This window comes from Sycon ciliatum, chromosome 5 (genome assembly GCF_964019385.1).
Source record: "Sycon ciliatum chromosome 5, ocSycCili1.1, whole genome shotgun sequence".
Classification (NCBI taxonomy): Eukaryota; Metazoa; Porifera; class Calcarea; order Leucosolenida; family Sycettidae; genus Sycon; species Sycon ciliatum.
The window spans coordinates 8,028,419-8,043,304 of NC_088647.1; the positions used below are offsets into that span (position 1 = coordinate 8,028,419).

The following is a 14,886-nucleotide window of genomic DNA, read 5'->3' on the forward strand; positions in this document are numbered from 1 at the left end:
TTCCCAATAATATTTTCCGATCCAGTCCAAGTGCCCATAAACTTATAAAGTATACTTTACTGCAGTCCGCTGAAGCTTATGAGTGGTGGCTTTTAGGATGGCGAAGCTCCCGGCGAGTGAGCCGAGGCGGAGGAAACCAACTCCTCCTGATGGCTCGGACTCAGCGCAGCGGACAGCTGGGAACGATCGCAAGTCTGGAGGAATATCCATGTTTTGTATCGTATTGCCCGGGCTGATCATGGGCTGTGCTGTAGCTCTCTGGTCATCCTATCCATCCCTGTTTACGTCCATCCAGTCACTGAATCATATTCAAGTTCCCCTGGACGCTCCCAGGGTGATGACCAATGGCTCTTCTTTCTCACCAGAATTCTCCAAGGAACGACTGTGGGGATCTTATAGGTGAGGTCATTCAATACGTGTCACGGTACAAGTTCAGTAGAGTGTATATTAGGGAGGTTTAGTTCCCACGTAACGGAAACGCGTACGTGGGTGATCCACGTAAAGTGGATGAAGGGCACCCACGTTGCAATGTTGTGTTTAGTCACACGGAACAAACAAAAGCATGAAGCTAAAGGCCAAAACCTGGTCAAAGACGAAGCTACCCCGGCCTAAGAAGCTCATCCAATATTTTGATTTCGTGCTTCGGAAACTTCTTCAGCTGAGCACCCTCACAGCTCGCACAGTGCGCTCCATTCTGATTTTCACCCACGTTCTGGCGGAACGTGGGTGAGCCTCCATACACGGTATGTCGTGAATCAGAAAACGTCTGTACGTGGGTCACTGAGTATCACGTGGTACACACTCGTAAAGTACCCACGGATTACGTGGGGCTAAACCTCCCTATTATCTCCAAGGAACGCGAGGATACGTACTTTATATTCATAGGCTAGGTGGTAGCTCTATATCAGAGGTCAACTGAGTGGGATCATCGGAAATTTTATGCCGGATGGGTCCCCAAAACAGTCAATGTCATGTAAGTTGTATTGTCGGTTCAAGGACTGCAATGTGCAGGCGCAGTCAGGCCTATTTAATACAGCGCAGGCGCGTAGCTCGTGCATAGTCAGCGTAGTCCTGTCACGACACCGGCAAATTGCCGTCATAGCTACTACATAGTCGAAATAGGCGAAATGGGGGCTATGAGGTTGCCGGTGGTACATGGTCACCACACTACAGATGTACGAGCTACGCCCCTACAGCGGTGTCAGTGCGGCAGATTTCTGCAGGATTAACAAGCATCCATACACCGCAATGTCAATTTGTGTATATTGTGCCCTTTCTATAGGAGATCATATCAACAGGGTGCCCACCTCATACAATCCACTTTCATTACATGTACCATGTATACGCCCGTCGCAAGAGAAGAACACAAATCTGCAAATGCACTGGATGTTCACCCACAGATTTTCTCTTATAGCAACGATAGCGAACAAGATCTGAATGAGACAGATCAAGACTTGCGCCAGATAACTGTCTAATCCACACAACTGGCGAAGCCATGTGAATCGACCACCAATGCACACCAGTCCTGGTCTACACCACACGGAGTACATCGGCATAAAACGGCCAAGACAGTTAGCTGTGCACACCCTACACTTGCCATTACATGTATAACCATGATACAACAATGAATATGTCCACTCTAGCCTACACGGTTCACCGTTGACTCAACACGGACCATAGTCTGTAGTGTACATGGCAGTGTACATAATGCACATGCATGGGCCCCGAATACTTTTGTAGTGTACACTGTACATGGCTGTGTGCGGGTAAAACCAGCTCCATGTATGTACGCACGTTTCGACCGTCTGTTGCTAGACCGCCAGCAAATGCATTCAGTTCAACATGTCTTGTTTGCGTACTGGTATATGTACTTGCATGTGCATGTGCTGGTACACGGCTCGTACATACTTGCATACTTGCATGTACTGTATGTGGGACTTAACCGGACCAACTGTTTGGCCACCAACATGTGTTCCCTACTGTGGAGAGCATGTGTACCTGCAATCTCATACACAAAGTATGAAAGGCCATGATAACACTAGCGGACCAATCAAAAACTGATTCCGGCAGTACTGGTACGTCATGTACAGTCAACGTCGCTAATAACGACTGCGGATATAACGACAATTCGCGAATAACGACAGAATTTCCACGCCCAGAGCAAAGTCCCATCCAACTGTATACGTACATGTAGTACATACAATGAGACTTCGGGTATAACGACACTTCGCGAATAATGACACTTTTTTGATGCCCCGCCGAATGTCGTTATAAGCGAAGTTGACTGTACATGTAATTGCAGTTACACACAAAGGGCACAGCAGAGGTGTGCAGAGTTAGTCGCAACACCTTGTTTAGTGCTCTATGCAATCATCAGGCCACTTGTGACACGTTCAGTAATTCAGTACGTTACATTCCGTAGTGTAGTTGCATCTGTATGTACTTGCATGTACAGTGGTGGATCCAGCGATCCCTGCGAGGGTGGGGTCCAGTATAGTCAAAACTGAATAGCTGATATATGTACATGGACACGCATATGGTTGGCAGTAATACATTTACGAAATTTAGGGGATCCGCGGAACCCCTCCTAGATCCGCCCCTGTGGTGTACAGTATGTACTTGGTAGTACCCATACCAAGAGTACATAACTGTCCCAGTGTGTGCAACTCAACAGCAACCTCCGTCACGGCTCGGTTTCCAGAATTCCCTTGCATACACGTCTAATGGACCGTACATGTACGTTTGTGTTCACCCTGTGTGTTCCCATCAGGCCGCAAGTGTATTTCGGCATGCGGCCCCGTCTACCAAAGTAAGTGTCATATCCACGTCCAGGTGTATGCACATGTGTGTGTGTGTGTGCGTGTGTTTGTGTGTGTGTTTTTGTGCGTGCGCTTGTGCGTGTGTTTGTGTGTGTGTTTTTGTGCGTGCGCTTGTGTGTGTGTGTGTGTGTGTGTGTGTGTGTGTGTGTATGCGAAGGAGAGGGTTTACGCTCAACCACTGCGGAACCGGAGAAGAAAATTTCATGTTTTGTACTAGAACATGTCCGCCTTTCACGAATCGTAATGTAGACTGGTTGTAGATTGTTGTGAGCATTGTCCAGTCGCCGCTGAGTGTGGCAACCTTGTGGCTGTCTGTTGTTAACAAGATTGGCACAGGGTGAGGGTGGCGCCTGTTGAGATCGGAACATGTAAGAGGTTCTGTCAGTGCCAACATCAAGTACAGTTGCGCTCACTGAAATCCGACCCAACATGCAAACCTGGCACCCTCAACGTCCACGGCCCTTGACACCCTGGAAGTGGAACGAATGCGGCTGGCCGTACACATGTACACATACGATGATGTAAACGGAACTGGTCGAGGGCGCCAGCTTTGCACTTTGGGTCGGATTTCAGTGAGCGCAACTGTACTAGTATCCTCCCATGATGTTTTGCCAGAGTCCACCCGACACAGCTGTGTGGTCGCACTCTGTTCTGACAAATTACGCACTGCTGTCGTTAGGTGCTCATGAGTATGTTGTGCTCCTGGTGTCCATGTGCGCGCTTGTGTGTGTGTGTGTATGCATGTTCATGTGTGTATTCTTGTGTGTGTGTGTGTGTGTGTGTGTGTGTGTGTGTGTGTGTGTGTGTGTGTATGCATGTGTGTGTATGCATGTGTGTGTATGCATGTGTGTGTGTGTGTGTGTGTGTGTGTGTGTGTGTGTGTGTGTGTGTGTGTGTGTGTGTGTGTGTGTGTATGCATGTGTGTGTATGCATGTGTGTGTATGCATGTGTGTGTGCATGTGTGTGTGTGTGTGTGTGTGTGTGTGTGTGTGTGTGTGTGTGTGTGTGTGTGTGTGTGTGTGTGTGCACGCATCCGTGTGTATATATGTTCTAGGTCTATTGTCACTGGCTTGATGTGGTACCCGTACATGCCTGGAAGCCAGGGGTGGCGGTCCATTCGTCATCTTGCTCAGCAGGATGACAATCTCTTGCATTACGGCTGGCTGAAGCATGACGGACAGGCGTTTGGTAGCCAGGAGGTCGCTGAAGAAGGTAAGGTGGAGCACGCGGTGTACAGTGTGATGTTTTATAATGCGCTCTGGCCTCCGATGGGGTCGTTTTGCAACTGCACATCACAGTCAATGTGTGTGTGAGCACACGGTGGAGCGTGTAATCTTTTACCCCTTTGCTCTGTACTCCAGTGGGATGTTTTTGCAACTACACATCCAAGTCAATATGTATGTGTGTGTGTCTGTGTTTTGTGCCGACAACTAAGATTTCACGCTGACGACGGAGTTCGTCAAGCAGGCCGGTGGTGAACACGGCGGCCATTGGTCAGCACGGATATCAGCCAAGGTCAGTGAACAGTGAGCATGCAGGGTAACCAATAGCACTGCACTGCTCTTCACAGCACAGTCCTTCCCGCTTGCCATTTTGGCGGAGTGTACGTCATTTTCGGAACATGTGTCGTATTGCAGTGCACTGTGTATCCACATCAATGCCCTTGATTTGCATTTTGCATGGCTGAAGGGATTTCGTTTGCAAAACTGTGGCTGTGTGCAGGTTGGCTGCAAGTTTGTAGTTCTATTTATCCAAGTCCACTGAGTGGCACGTCTTGGCGTTGATGATTTCTTGATTTTCATCAGATCTTTTGCGTGCTGTGTCTGTGTGTCCGTCCCTTTGTATCTGTGTGTGCACATGCATGCATGTGTATATATGTCTTTGTGTGTGTATTTTTTCTTATTTGATTGTTTGCTTTGAGATAGCCTCGAAAGAAGGTCAAGACATCCAAGTCCAAGCAGCAGAAAGATCAGATTGCTCTTTTCTTCTATGCGGTGAGTGTTTCGTTTTGCCAGGTTTTTAGATTTATGTATGAAGTGCCACATCATTCTAATATGAACTCCTGGCAACTCCTGACGAAACGGCGGTACACAGTGTACACTAAAGATTAAACACATGCTTGCCTGCACAAGCTCACTAAACTTCAAGGTTACACTCTGGCACAGAGCTCTCCTTCTCACCAGCTCCCAAGCGCTACCTGATGTACCAACCCACTGTGTTAAATGCCACCAGCCATGTATCGATCAGGTGCCATGCATGAACTGATGGTGCTGGTGCCGGTGAGAAGGAGAGCTTTGTGCCAGAGTGTAACTTTGCAGGTTGGAGAGTTTGTTGTGGGCAGGCGAGGGTTTTTTTACGCCATTCCGCCAGGTGTGCTTTTACCACCATATTATTCAAGCATACAACAAGAAGAGGGTGAAGATTGTGTTGTAACGCTGAGCTTCGCGCACGAGGTGATCATCAGACATTAGTGATGAGGAATATCTGGATGCTGGTTTATATACCCGCACACAGTTAAGGTGTAAATCACCGCAGTGCATTACATCATAGCGTGAATAATACTTCAAATGGTAAGCACAGTAGCTGGTTGTTCTAATTCATTGTGGTAACTCTTGATATTCAATTCAAGGATGTGCAGTTGTAACGGTTTTCTAACTATTTTTTTTAGTGCAAAGCTGTTTTAAGACGTGCCAGCGAAAGCAGAGCTACTACATTCTAAGGTAGACAACATTCTCGTGATTTATTGTTTGCACGTGTGGTCTCAATACGTATCCAGTTCAATGAAGGCGACGGTGAAATGAGCCCCATCGTGGAGCCAGCTCGCACACGCCTTGGCTCGCCGAAGATGACGGAAATCCGCGGTGCAACACCAGAGGTGGGCGTATTATTTGTTCCGTTTGTTGTGCGTTGTCTCCTCTGTTAATATCGTGTCCCTACTAGGTCTGCTCCTGGCTCTGTGTCAGCATATCTATAGAAGAACCTTGATTACCGGGCACAGTGCTCAACACACGGGGTGCAGAGCTTAGTACAAACGAAAATCCGGTGGAACGAAAAGTGATTAGATGTCTCTAACATACTCACGAGTTTCATGCTGAAAAGCAATCATCAGGATTCTGATGCCAGTGTTGTTGAGTACGCTGCACTCCAACCCTTGAGCACAATGCACTGCCGTCACATGTTGACTACCCCGTACTGTACCATGCACCATCACTGGAACCAAGTGCTGCTGGCAGGGTTTGGACTATCTGTGCGGACTACTACCGGCACTGATCCGTGACGTACGAGTAAAGTGTGGACTTCGCTGCCCTCTGAAATTAACTTTTGCAGCTCTATTCCCGTTTTCTTTGCTCTTATTCTTAAGACTCACTTGCTGTTGTTCCTGCTCTTCTGCCTCTGCGTGTTTGTTACCTAGCTTGGAGAGTTCACAATCAGCTTACCGGCAGCAGCATCTACGGTACGTGTGTCTATGTACCCTTCAAACTTGATGCCCCCTGTTTGTGTAATAGAATGACGGAGCTATGAACCGCCAGTATTCGAAAAGGAGGGGTGCTTACGTTTGTAAAACTGATGATGTTGGCTGACAGTTATGATCGAATGCTCGATCGCTGAGTACCGGTACATGTAAATTGTGATCTTTTCAGTTTTCACCGCCGTGCAATGTGCTTTTTAAAATATCTTTCTAAATCGGCTACAAAGTGCGAAATACCCGTGTGTACATGTCGTGTTTTTAGTACGCTTCATGTTCTGTTCCATTCATTTGATCTTGGAAATAGAGTGCCTCGGTTATAGATAGCAGGTGTTATGCCCCTTGGAGGTATACTGTACTGAAGTATACGTGCAGTTGATCAACAGCGTATTTTAAAAGGCATCGCTGTTCCATATGTCTGAACACCATGATCGTGTGTGTGCGCACCCATCGTGACGCTGTTTTCTGCAGGGTAAGGATCACTACGTCAGCCATGCGCCCAAGTTGGAGAAGCTGCACGACTTTGTCATGGACAAGATGATGCGAGGTGGTCGCAAGCTGGATGAAGTGAGTTGGATGTTATGACAGGAAGTTCATGGCAGTTTAGTTTACTCAAACACTTGTTTCTAGTGATTTAGTCCTCACCTCTACAATGTAGACTGTTTGCACCAAATTGATGACGTCATTGGATTATGTCACTCTTTTATTGCTTTGCTGGAGAACAGCATCATGCAAAGGCAACTGCGTATACATGCACAGAAGAACTTGGCTCCTGTTATATTATTCTCCGTGGAGAATGTAGTCACGAGTTTCTGAATTCAAAGGGTCTATTGTGGAGTTGAATTTATCAGGACGTTCGCGAGTCGGCTAATTTTCTTTGCATGGAGTCTAAGTCTTTGTTTTTCCGGTACGAATAATTGTTTGCGCATGTGTGCTATGCAGGTCACGTGGACGGACTGCTTGATGACATTGTTCGCTACTGAGGTAAGGACCAGAATAAGTTACGCTCTGAACTGGTCAAGAACCGACACCTACTCCCAAACATGCTTTACTCCATGATAAGCTCTAGCTACGGATTTGCGTGCCTTCGGGAGTAGTGAATGAAGAATGTTGTCCACCATATTTACCCATTACTTGGGGGAATGGAATTTACTACTTTGTAGTTTGAATTCCTTCTTGCCTTTATGCTTTTCCTCTATGTAGGGCAGCATCACGGAGTGTATTGGCAAGTTGTTTCCTGTAAGTAGAATACAGCTAATGTTCACCTGAGGATGGTTTTTTCTATTTTCGTAATCATGTGAAATGCTCTGCTACATACAATCCAGCTCTCTCTCTCTCTCTCTCTCTCTCTCTCTCTCTCTCTCTCTCTCTCTCTCTCTCTCTCTCTCTCTCTCTCTCTCTCTCTCTCTCTCTCTCTCTCTCTCTCTCTCTCTCGCGCACACATACCCACTCCCACTCGCTCATTCTCACTTTCTCCCATACACACACACACACACGAGCATACAAGAAATGTATGGTCATCATGCGAGTGGTTTGGTGTCATTATTACTGTTTTGTATGGTCCACATGCAAGGTTCACTGTCATAACTGTTAGGTTGTTGTATTGCTGTGCTGTATCTTGTGTTATAGCCCAAGCCGAATGTCATCATTCAACAGGTATGCCTTCTTGGGTTTTTTTGCTTTCTTTGTATTACTCTGCTACCCAAGTGGCTTTGTGTGTGTGTGTTTGTGTGTGTGTGTGTGTGTTTGTGTGTGTGTGTGTGTTTGTGTGCGTGTGGGCATGGGTTTGCGTTGACTTGGTTTGAGATCACATTGTGTGTTCTGCCATCTGGCATTTCACTTGTGACTGTGTGTGTGCATGCACCGATGTGTTTCACTGGACTCGGCTCTCCCTTTTGCATACACTGTGACTGTACTACCGACAGCAACAGTGTATAAAAAACAGATCGATAAAGCTAGTTTTGGTGCTTTGTGTCGTTCTCTGTTCTGTTCTTCTCTCGCCAGGCTATGTTTGATTTGCCTTTCCAAGCTGACATCACATTCAAATCTGTAAGTTTTGTTGTGCAATCAGGATTGCTCTTCCGATGTTTTGTTTTGCGGTAGCTCAACGCCCGAATCACAGAGCCAATGGCACATTCAATGAAATGTGTCTCTCTCACATAATAACCACACTGTGCTGCTCAGCTTGTAAAACAGCGTTCTTGGCATATCAGCTGCCTGGTGCCTGGTGATTTGCCTTTACTCAGCTGCTTCATGAATGCTAAGTGTGTGTGTGTGTGTGTGTGTGTGTGTGTGTGTGTGTGTGTGTGTGTGTGTGTGTGTGTGTGTGTGTGTGTGTGTGTGTGTGTGTGTGTGTGTGTGTGTACTTGATGATGGAAGCTCTTCCCTTTTGGGTGTCAACTTTATTTTGCAGCAGATGGATTGCTTCTGCTCCACAGCATAATCCTGGGTGTTGCATGGTATTTGCCAGGTCCTAGGAGTTATGTGTTATCAGCAATATATCTGATTTGTAGGTAATTGTCCTGCTATCTCTGTGCGTGTTCCCCTGTCCAGCATTCCGACCGGAACGGTGCTCCTCCTGCTGGTAGTGATCTGACAAAGGCGTTGAAAGCACACCACAAGGCGTTCAATACACGGCAAGTGGAGTGTGATCAGTCTGGGCACTTTGCATCTGTTGTTGTGTTGGTGTATGTGATACACTTTGCTTTGAATCAGGGGGAAGGGCACTCGTTCAGGGGAGGATGTTGTTTCTCTCCTGGCTCATAGTCTTGGCGTATGTGGCGCATATGTGGTATACTTTGCTGTGCATCGGGAGGAAGTGAGCTGTTGTGGTCGAAGACATTTCTCCTCTGACACTACTTTGTTCTGTGCTTCATTCTGCTATTCAGGTTTGAGAAGACATTTGACCTTGCAGCTAAGGTGAGTTGATATGTACCAGCACGCGGCTGCATAGAAGTACCCCGTGTGTGCGTGCATGCACGTGTGTGTGTTTGTGAATGGGATGTCAGTGGAAGAATATCTTCGTTTTGTACTTCATTTCTTGAGTCATCTGAATGGCTGTGAACAGTTTTGGCACCGGGATGAAATCAAGAGTTTTTAGGGGTCCTGGGGTGTCTCCCCGGCGGGATAGAGGGAGGGGGTTGGGGTGGACTGCTACAGGGACAAAGCTTTAGGATGTGTGAGAAACACAACCCCTGGCTTCACTCACACCCAGTACTGTGCTCTGTCGGCAAAGCCACTTGTGCAGCAAACACTAAAAAACACTGTGGAAGAACCATGAAAACTGCATTGAGAGGTGCAAACTGGACACATAATACTCTAGTGGGCTATCATCAGAGCCAGCATTGTGCAGTTGTGAACTGACAAGCAGGTCCGGTGAGGAAGAACATTTTTTTCGTTCTGTGAGACTGCAGTCTCAAGACCTAGTGCCGAACTTCACTGGCGGTGGTGATGATTGCTAGCGTGGATGAATACACTGGCTGTAGGGTTCTTCACCCACAGGCCCCAATTCAGGCGCGAGGGCGGTAGCGCTCGCCTCTCATTCCTCTGACAAGATCTGCCACCGGTGAAGTGAATATGAACCGCTCCTCTTCAGTAGCCATGCCATTGTCATTGTGCTGTATTTCCTGTTTGCAGAAGTACTCGGCGGCTGAAATCAACTTTGCCCGCGCAGCGCTCAGTAACATGCTTGGTGGAATGGGATATTTCTACGGTGCTTCAAGGTATGGTGGTGAACTTTAATCTTATGTAATAGTGTAACTTAATGTTGCACGTACTGATCGCACACCCTTGACTCCTGGGTCGGTTTGAGCAGGGATGTTGGAGCTCAGCATGCCATTGAGTTGGTGCAGTGCAATCTCAGCCACTGCTGAAGGGGGAATATAACCTAGGCACCACTCTGTGTCTCGCTAGTACAAGTACATGTCTAGCTAGTCGCTTGTTGTGAGAAAACATGTTTTGTAGGTGTGTTGCAATGGCCAAAGCTTACCGCTGCCAGCCTCTTGCCATCCCCACACTTAGACTATTGCGGTGTGTTTCGCAAAACTTCACTTATAAAGAGACTGGCGGAAGCACGAGCTGGCCGTACATGTACGACTAAGCTGCAAGGTAGACACTGGGGAAACGCAACAGAAGTACTATACAAACAACATGTACATGTGCCATACATAGAAAGGTCGTCCACATCCATAACCCCCTGGCTATACTTTGCCCTAGTATTGTGTGATGGTACCCATAGTGGTTGCTCCAGTAGCCGCCACTGTGTTTGACACACGTACACTGCTGGTCTGAAATGCAATGCTTGGTACCAGATAGCTCTGCAACTCAGCGTAGTTCACGTGTCCACAATGTAACGTTGTGCTGTGCTTCTCAGCAGAGTAGTCCTATTCCACTGGCCAGCGCTGTAGTTGAGGCTTAGGACTCGGAGATGATTGTTTCAGGGTCACTTTTCCTTCTTACCACCTTTTTTTAAACCGCTGTGTACATGTACATGTATTGTACCTGATCAAAATTTCTTTCATTTGCGTGCGTGCGTGGGCGCATGTGTACGTGCATGTGTGTGTATGTGCGTGTGTGTGTGTGTGTGTGTGTGTGTGTGTGTGTGTGTGTGTTTTCCCGGTCTGTGCAGCGTGACATCTAGTGACTTGTCTACACCTGTGGTAAGTAGTGCTCTACTAGCATCATGACTTTCGCTGTTCTCCACGTGTGTTTGTACATGTGCTGCAGTATGACTTGCACTGCTAAATGCTGAGAAGCCGTTTCTATTACTTCCCACGTACAGATTGGTTCGAAGATGGTACATTGAAACCTCGTTAAAAGAACACTGATAAGACAAATGTTTGCTTAAGAAGAACTAGTATTCGTAACTCCATTGGATAAATCACTGTATATTCACTGGGTATAACATACGGAAAAGAAGAACTCCCGTTATTGCGAACAAATATCATCGGTCCCTTGGCGTTCGTCCTAAAGAGGTTTGACTGTAGATGTATCAAAGTCCCATCGCAGTACCTGTGAGTGTACATGTACTGTACTGCTGGGTGCCAGAGAACGGGGGGACCAACATCATAGTCTAGGCTGCTCTTGTTTTTCATGTACTGCAGTCTAAGTGCAGTTGAGTCAACGCGTGAATGCTGGGTCTTACTGAAACCGTAGCCTGTCCGTTCTTCAGCGGTCTTTTCTCCTGCGCCCGCCTATACTGTATATATGCGTACTTTTCTCTAGATTGGAAGGAAACTAGAGTGAAGTACTCCAAACAACTGTCACAGTAGAACGTCCCTTTCGTCAGAGGACATCTCCAGTTTCTTCACTCGCCCATGCTCCCAGTAAAGTCGTGATGAGTTCTTTGTTGAGGGCGCATCCCTACACAGCACAGTGCATGTTATCTGCTCCCTGCTGGTGTCAGTAAATGAGTGGTTCCACTGTATTATTGTTGTTTGAAGTACAGTCAGACCTCGCTTATCCGGTCCTCTTTTATCCGGATCCTTCGCCATCCGGAAGAAAATCGTTGGTTGCCGATTTACAGCATATGTCATGCATACATACAGTATGTGTGTTCGATTATCCGGTTTCCTCGCCTATCCGGATATTTTTGTGGAAAACGGGTGTGTGCGGTTATGCAAGGTCTGACACTATTATCTGCTAGTGCATCAAGTGTGACTATGTGCTGCACCTGACTGCTGTGTGTCTGTCCTGCATTGTATTCTGCCTGTACAGGAGTACATGACTCGCCCGCTGTTCACTGCCGGTAAGTTCCAGAGCGAACGGTGTTGAATGGCTACCGCAGCACTGTTGCATCTGGGATTTCTCCTACTTCACTTGCTCTGTTCTGTATGCGTATGCTAGTTGTCCAGGGATGGAGTAGACACATCTCGCAAATGGTTGTACGAGATCGCTGTCCTAGCCTTACACGTTAAATACTTTTCAGATGTAGTCGACGTACAGTGTATTCAGTACACAATACCATGTCAGCAAGTCAGATGCAGTATACCTGGCATGTGGTTGTTACTTGTAATGTACAAACGTAGGATCCAGACCGTGTAGATACGACTCATTCATAGTGAGTTGCCGTCGCATGATCTTTTTGAAATCAGTTATCTGGCAGTACCAGTAGCTGAAGACTGGATGGTCCAGGAATCAGGACGCACTGTTTTGTTTTTGTGCTATCAATGTGCATTGGGGATTTGTCCCAGCATCCATCGCAGCTGTTACCTCTGCTGCCATCACGTTTGTCGTACTGCGCTCTACATTCTCATTTCTCCTCCCCCCCCCCCCCCTTCACTCGCAGTACCCTCTAGATCCTTCTTCCCCCGCGGATTCCTGTGGGACGAAGGCTTTCATCAGCTGCTGATCAGCCGCTGGGACCCACTGATTGCCAAGGAGTCGATAGGTCATTGGTTTGACTTGATCAACCAGGATGGCTGGATACCGCGAGAGCAGATCCTGGGACCAGAGGCACTAAGTCGAGTTCCTGCTGTAAGTTCTAAGGACAAACATCTGATAGCAAAGCCCAGAACCAATATCACTGTAGTTGCAGAGCTGCTAAAGGAAATCTGGGCATTGCGAGTCAGCCAGCCCTGGGTGCCGTGCAACACTGGGCTGTGCACTGGTACAGTGTGGTAGCTTACTCATGAGCCCAAATTTCGTTGAGCATATCTGTATGCATAGCCTGCCCGTGTACATGTAGTATGTAGAATAGGAGTAAAGCATAGATCATGGGATATATCTCCCCCCCCCCCCCCCCTCTCCCCATATACCATACGCCATAGCTATCCCTTGAAAGACTGTTGTGCCAGTAGGATTTAGTCCCAGCATAGATCTGAGCACAGCTCAGTGGATATGCTCAGGATGGTACTGCAGCAGCACAGCACAGCACAGCAGGTGCGATGTGTTGTTTGACTGCGGTGGTAGGGTCCCTTTTAAAACTGGGTGTATACCAACGCACATGGCCGATTGGTTTGCAGGCCTGCCTGCGAATCATGAGGTCCCGAGTTCGAGACCCGCGCTGGTAGCAGGGAGCGTGTAAAGACTTTTTACGTGAGTAAAGACTTTTTACGCGTGGTGAACTGCGCCGACACCCACGGTCAACTGGGTACTCACAGCTCGGAGTGAGGGTAACAAGGATGCAGTTTACAGGGTTATGGGCCGTTACACGCCCGATTGGTTGAGAGACTCACCTACTCTCCCCTGACTCACTTGTGAGGTCTGCATTCGCCACTCAGGTGTGCAAGGCATAGGCATAGTGGTGGCCTGCGGAAGCGAAGGCTAGTTTGTGTGTTTCTGAACATTCAAGCGATGCCAACGCGAATCCCGCGAATTATTTTTATTATTATACTATGCATGTACAGTGCTGCTCAATGAAATCCAGTCGCGTCTCTCAAGTATGCACCGGGCGTTGCGCAGCCCTAGACCTGCAAACACTGGGTTGCGAAATGGTGCAAGGCACAAATTTGAGTGCCGGGACTGGGTTTCATTGAGCAGGACTGTACTATAAATTGTTTCACATTTGGCAAGTTTCTATCGGGTCCACACATTAGCAGCCCCCACCCATGAGTACATGTATAGCAGCACCATTTTTGATTGCGCAGCATAGCGTTCGTAATGCAAGGCCCGTGCAGTGTGCGGAGCTATTTTTATTTGCGGGATAGGGTGGGGGTAGGCACTTTGCGACCCCACCGCTGACTACAATCAGCCATGGCCATGGATTAGGGAGATTGCTGTACGAGAGTCTGGCGTTTGTTAGTTTTCTGGGTTTATGGCAAACAAAATTAACAATTGTGGTGCGTTAAAAGTCACTCGGATTCCTGTACCAGTGCTATTGTTCCCATTGCCGGCCGCCGTTGACCATGGATATGGCCAAGCGCCCACTACTCTAACTTTAGAATTTTAATTCATGCCGAAAATCTAGGTTGTGGTGCTCACTGACTGAGCATCTCCGGCCACACAGCCACTGTTCCCGCAGCCTTTGATTAACGTTACGCTGTTTGGTCCTGACTCATGACAATCAAGACTTAGTATTTCTTCAGACCTTTTCCTTGCACCGATCCCTTGAGCAAGTGGTTTCTATTTTTAGAATTTATTTTCTGTTCTAGTACTTTTATCAGTTTTATCAAGAGTACATAACCCCCCAGAGTGTGTAACTCCACTATGGGTGCTGTCCCGACAGAATTTCAAGTTGACGTCATTTTGATGATGCAATGCGCACTGTACACGGATTACCAGACGAATCCGGAACCTGTGGTTGACCGAAGCCGATCGATCCTGTACAAATTATTGCAAAGAAAAACGTGTGATGCGTTGACACCCGTACACATGTTGTAAATCACTGGTGCAAGGAGCATTGCGTCATAAATAATGACGTCAACTTGAAATTCTGTCGGGACAGCAGGGTATGTGGGAGTTGCACACTCTGGGGGGTTATATACTCTTGGTTTTATCAAGAGTCCATAATCCCCCAGAGTGCGCAACTTCACGGATCAGATCTGGGACGGCGAAATCCGTGTTGCACGTCATAGTGTGACATCATGAGTAGAGGCAGTGTGGTGGATCGCATCGACGGAATGATGCAAGTCCGACCCAAAAAATGGCGTACATCACGGAGTA

General features: G+C 47.5%; 1 protein-coding gene across 3 annotated transcripts in view; it reads left to right on the plus strand.

The window, feature by feature from the left end:
* LOC135817426 (mannosyl-oligosaccharide glucosidase-like) overlaps nucleotides 1–14,886 on the plus strand; it is a 27,607-nt gene continuing 12,721 nt past the window's right edge. For all 3 annotated transcript variants that reach the window (XM_065330607.1, XM_065330608.1, XM_065330609.1), the window contains exons 1-18: nucleotides 1–399; nucleotides 2,771–2,809; nucleotides 3,874–4,031; nucleotides 4,255–4,334; nucleotides 4,745–4,813; nucleotides 5,596–5,694; nucleotides 6,232–6,273; nucleotides 6,757–6,852; nucleotides 7,228–7,269; nucleotides 7,489–7,524; nucleotides 7,915–7,941; nucleotides 8,290–8,334; nucleotides 8,839–8,921; nucleotides 9,174–9,204; nucleotides 9,922–10,007; nucleotides 10,913–10,943; nucleotides 12,001–12,031; nucleotides 12,572–12,759. In XM_065330607.1, the coding sequence (XP_065186679.1) occupies nucleotides 98–399; nucleotides 2,771–2,809; nucleotides 3,874–4,031; nucleotides 4,255–4,334; nucleotides 4,745–4,813; nucleotides 5,596–5,694; nucleotides 6,232–6,273; nucleotides 6,757–6,852; nucleotides 7,228–7,269; nucleotides 7,489–7,524; nucleotides 7,915–7,941; nucleotides 8,290–8,334; nucleotides 8,839–8,921; nucleotides 9,174–9,204; nucleotides 9,922–10,007; nucleotides 10,913–10,943; nucleotides 12,001–12,031; nucleotides 12,572–12,759 (1,485 nt within the window). In that variant the 5' untranslated portion in view covers nucleotides 1–97. The remainder of the gene's footprint in view (nucleotides 400–2,770; nucleotides 2,810–3,873; nucleotides 4,032–4,254; nucleotides 4,335–4,744; nucleotides 4,814–5,595; nucleotides 5,695–6,231; nucleotides 6,274–6,756; nucleotides 6,853–7,227; nucleotides 7,270–7,488; nucleotides 7,525–7,914; nucleotides 7,942–8,289; nucleotides 8,335–8,838; nucleotides 8,922–9,173; nucleotides 9,205–9,921; nucleotides 10,008–10,912; nucleotides 10,944–12,000; nucleotides 12,032–12,571; nucleotides 12,760–14,886) is intronic.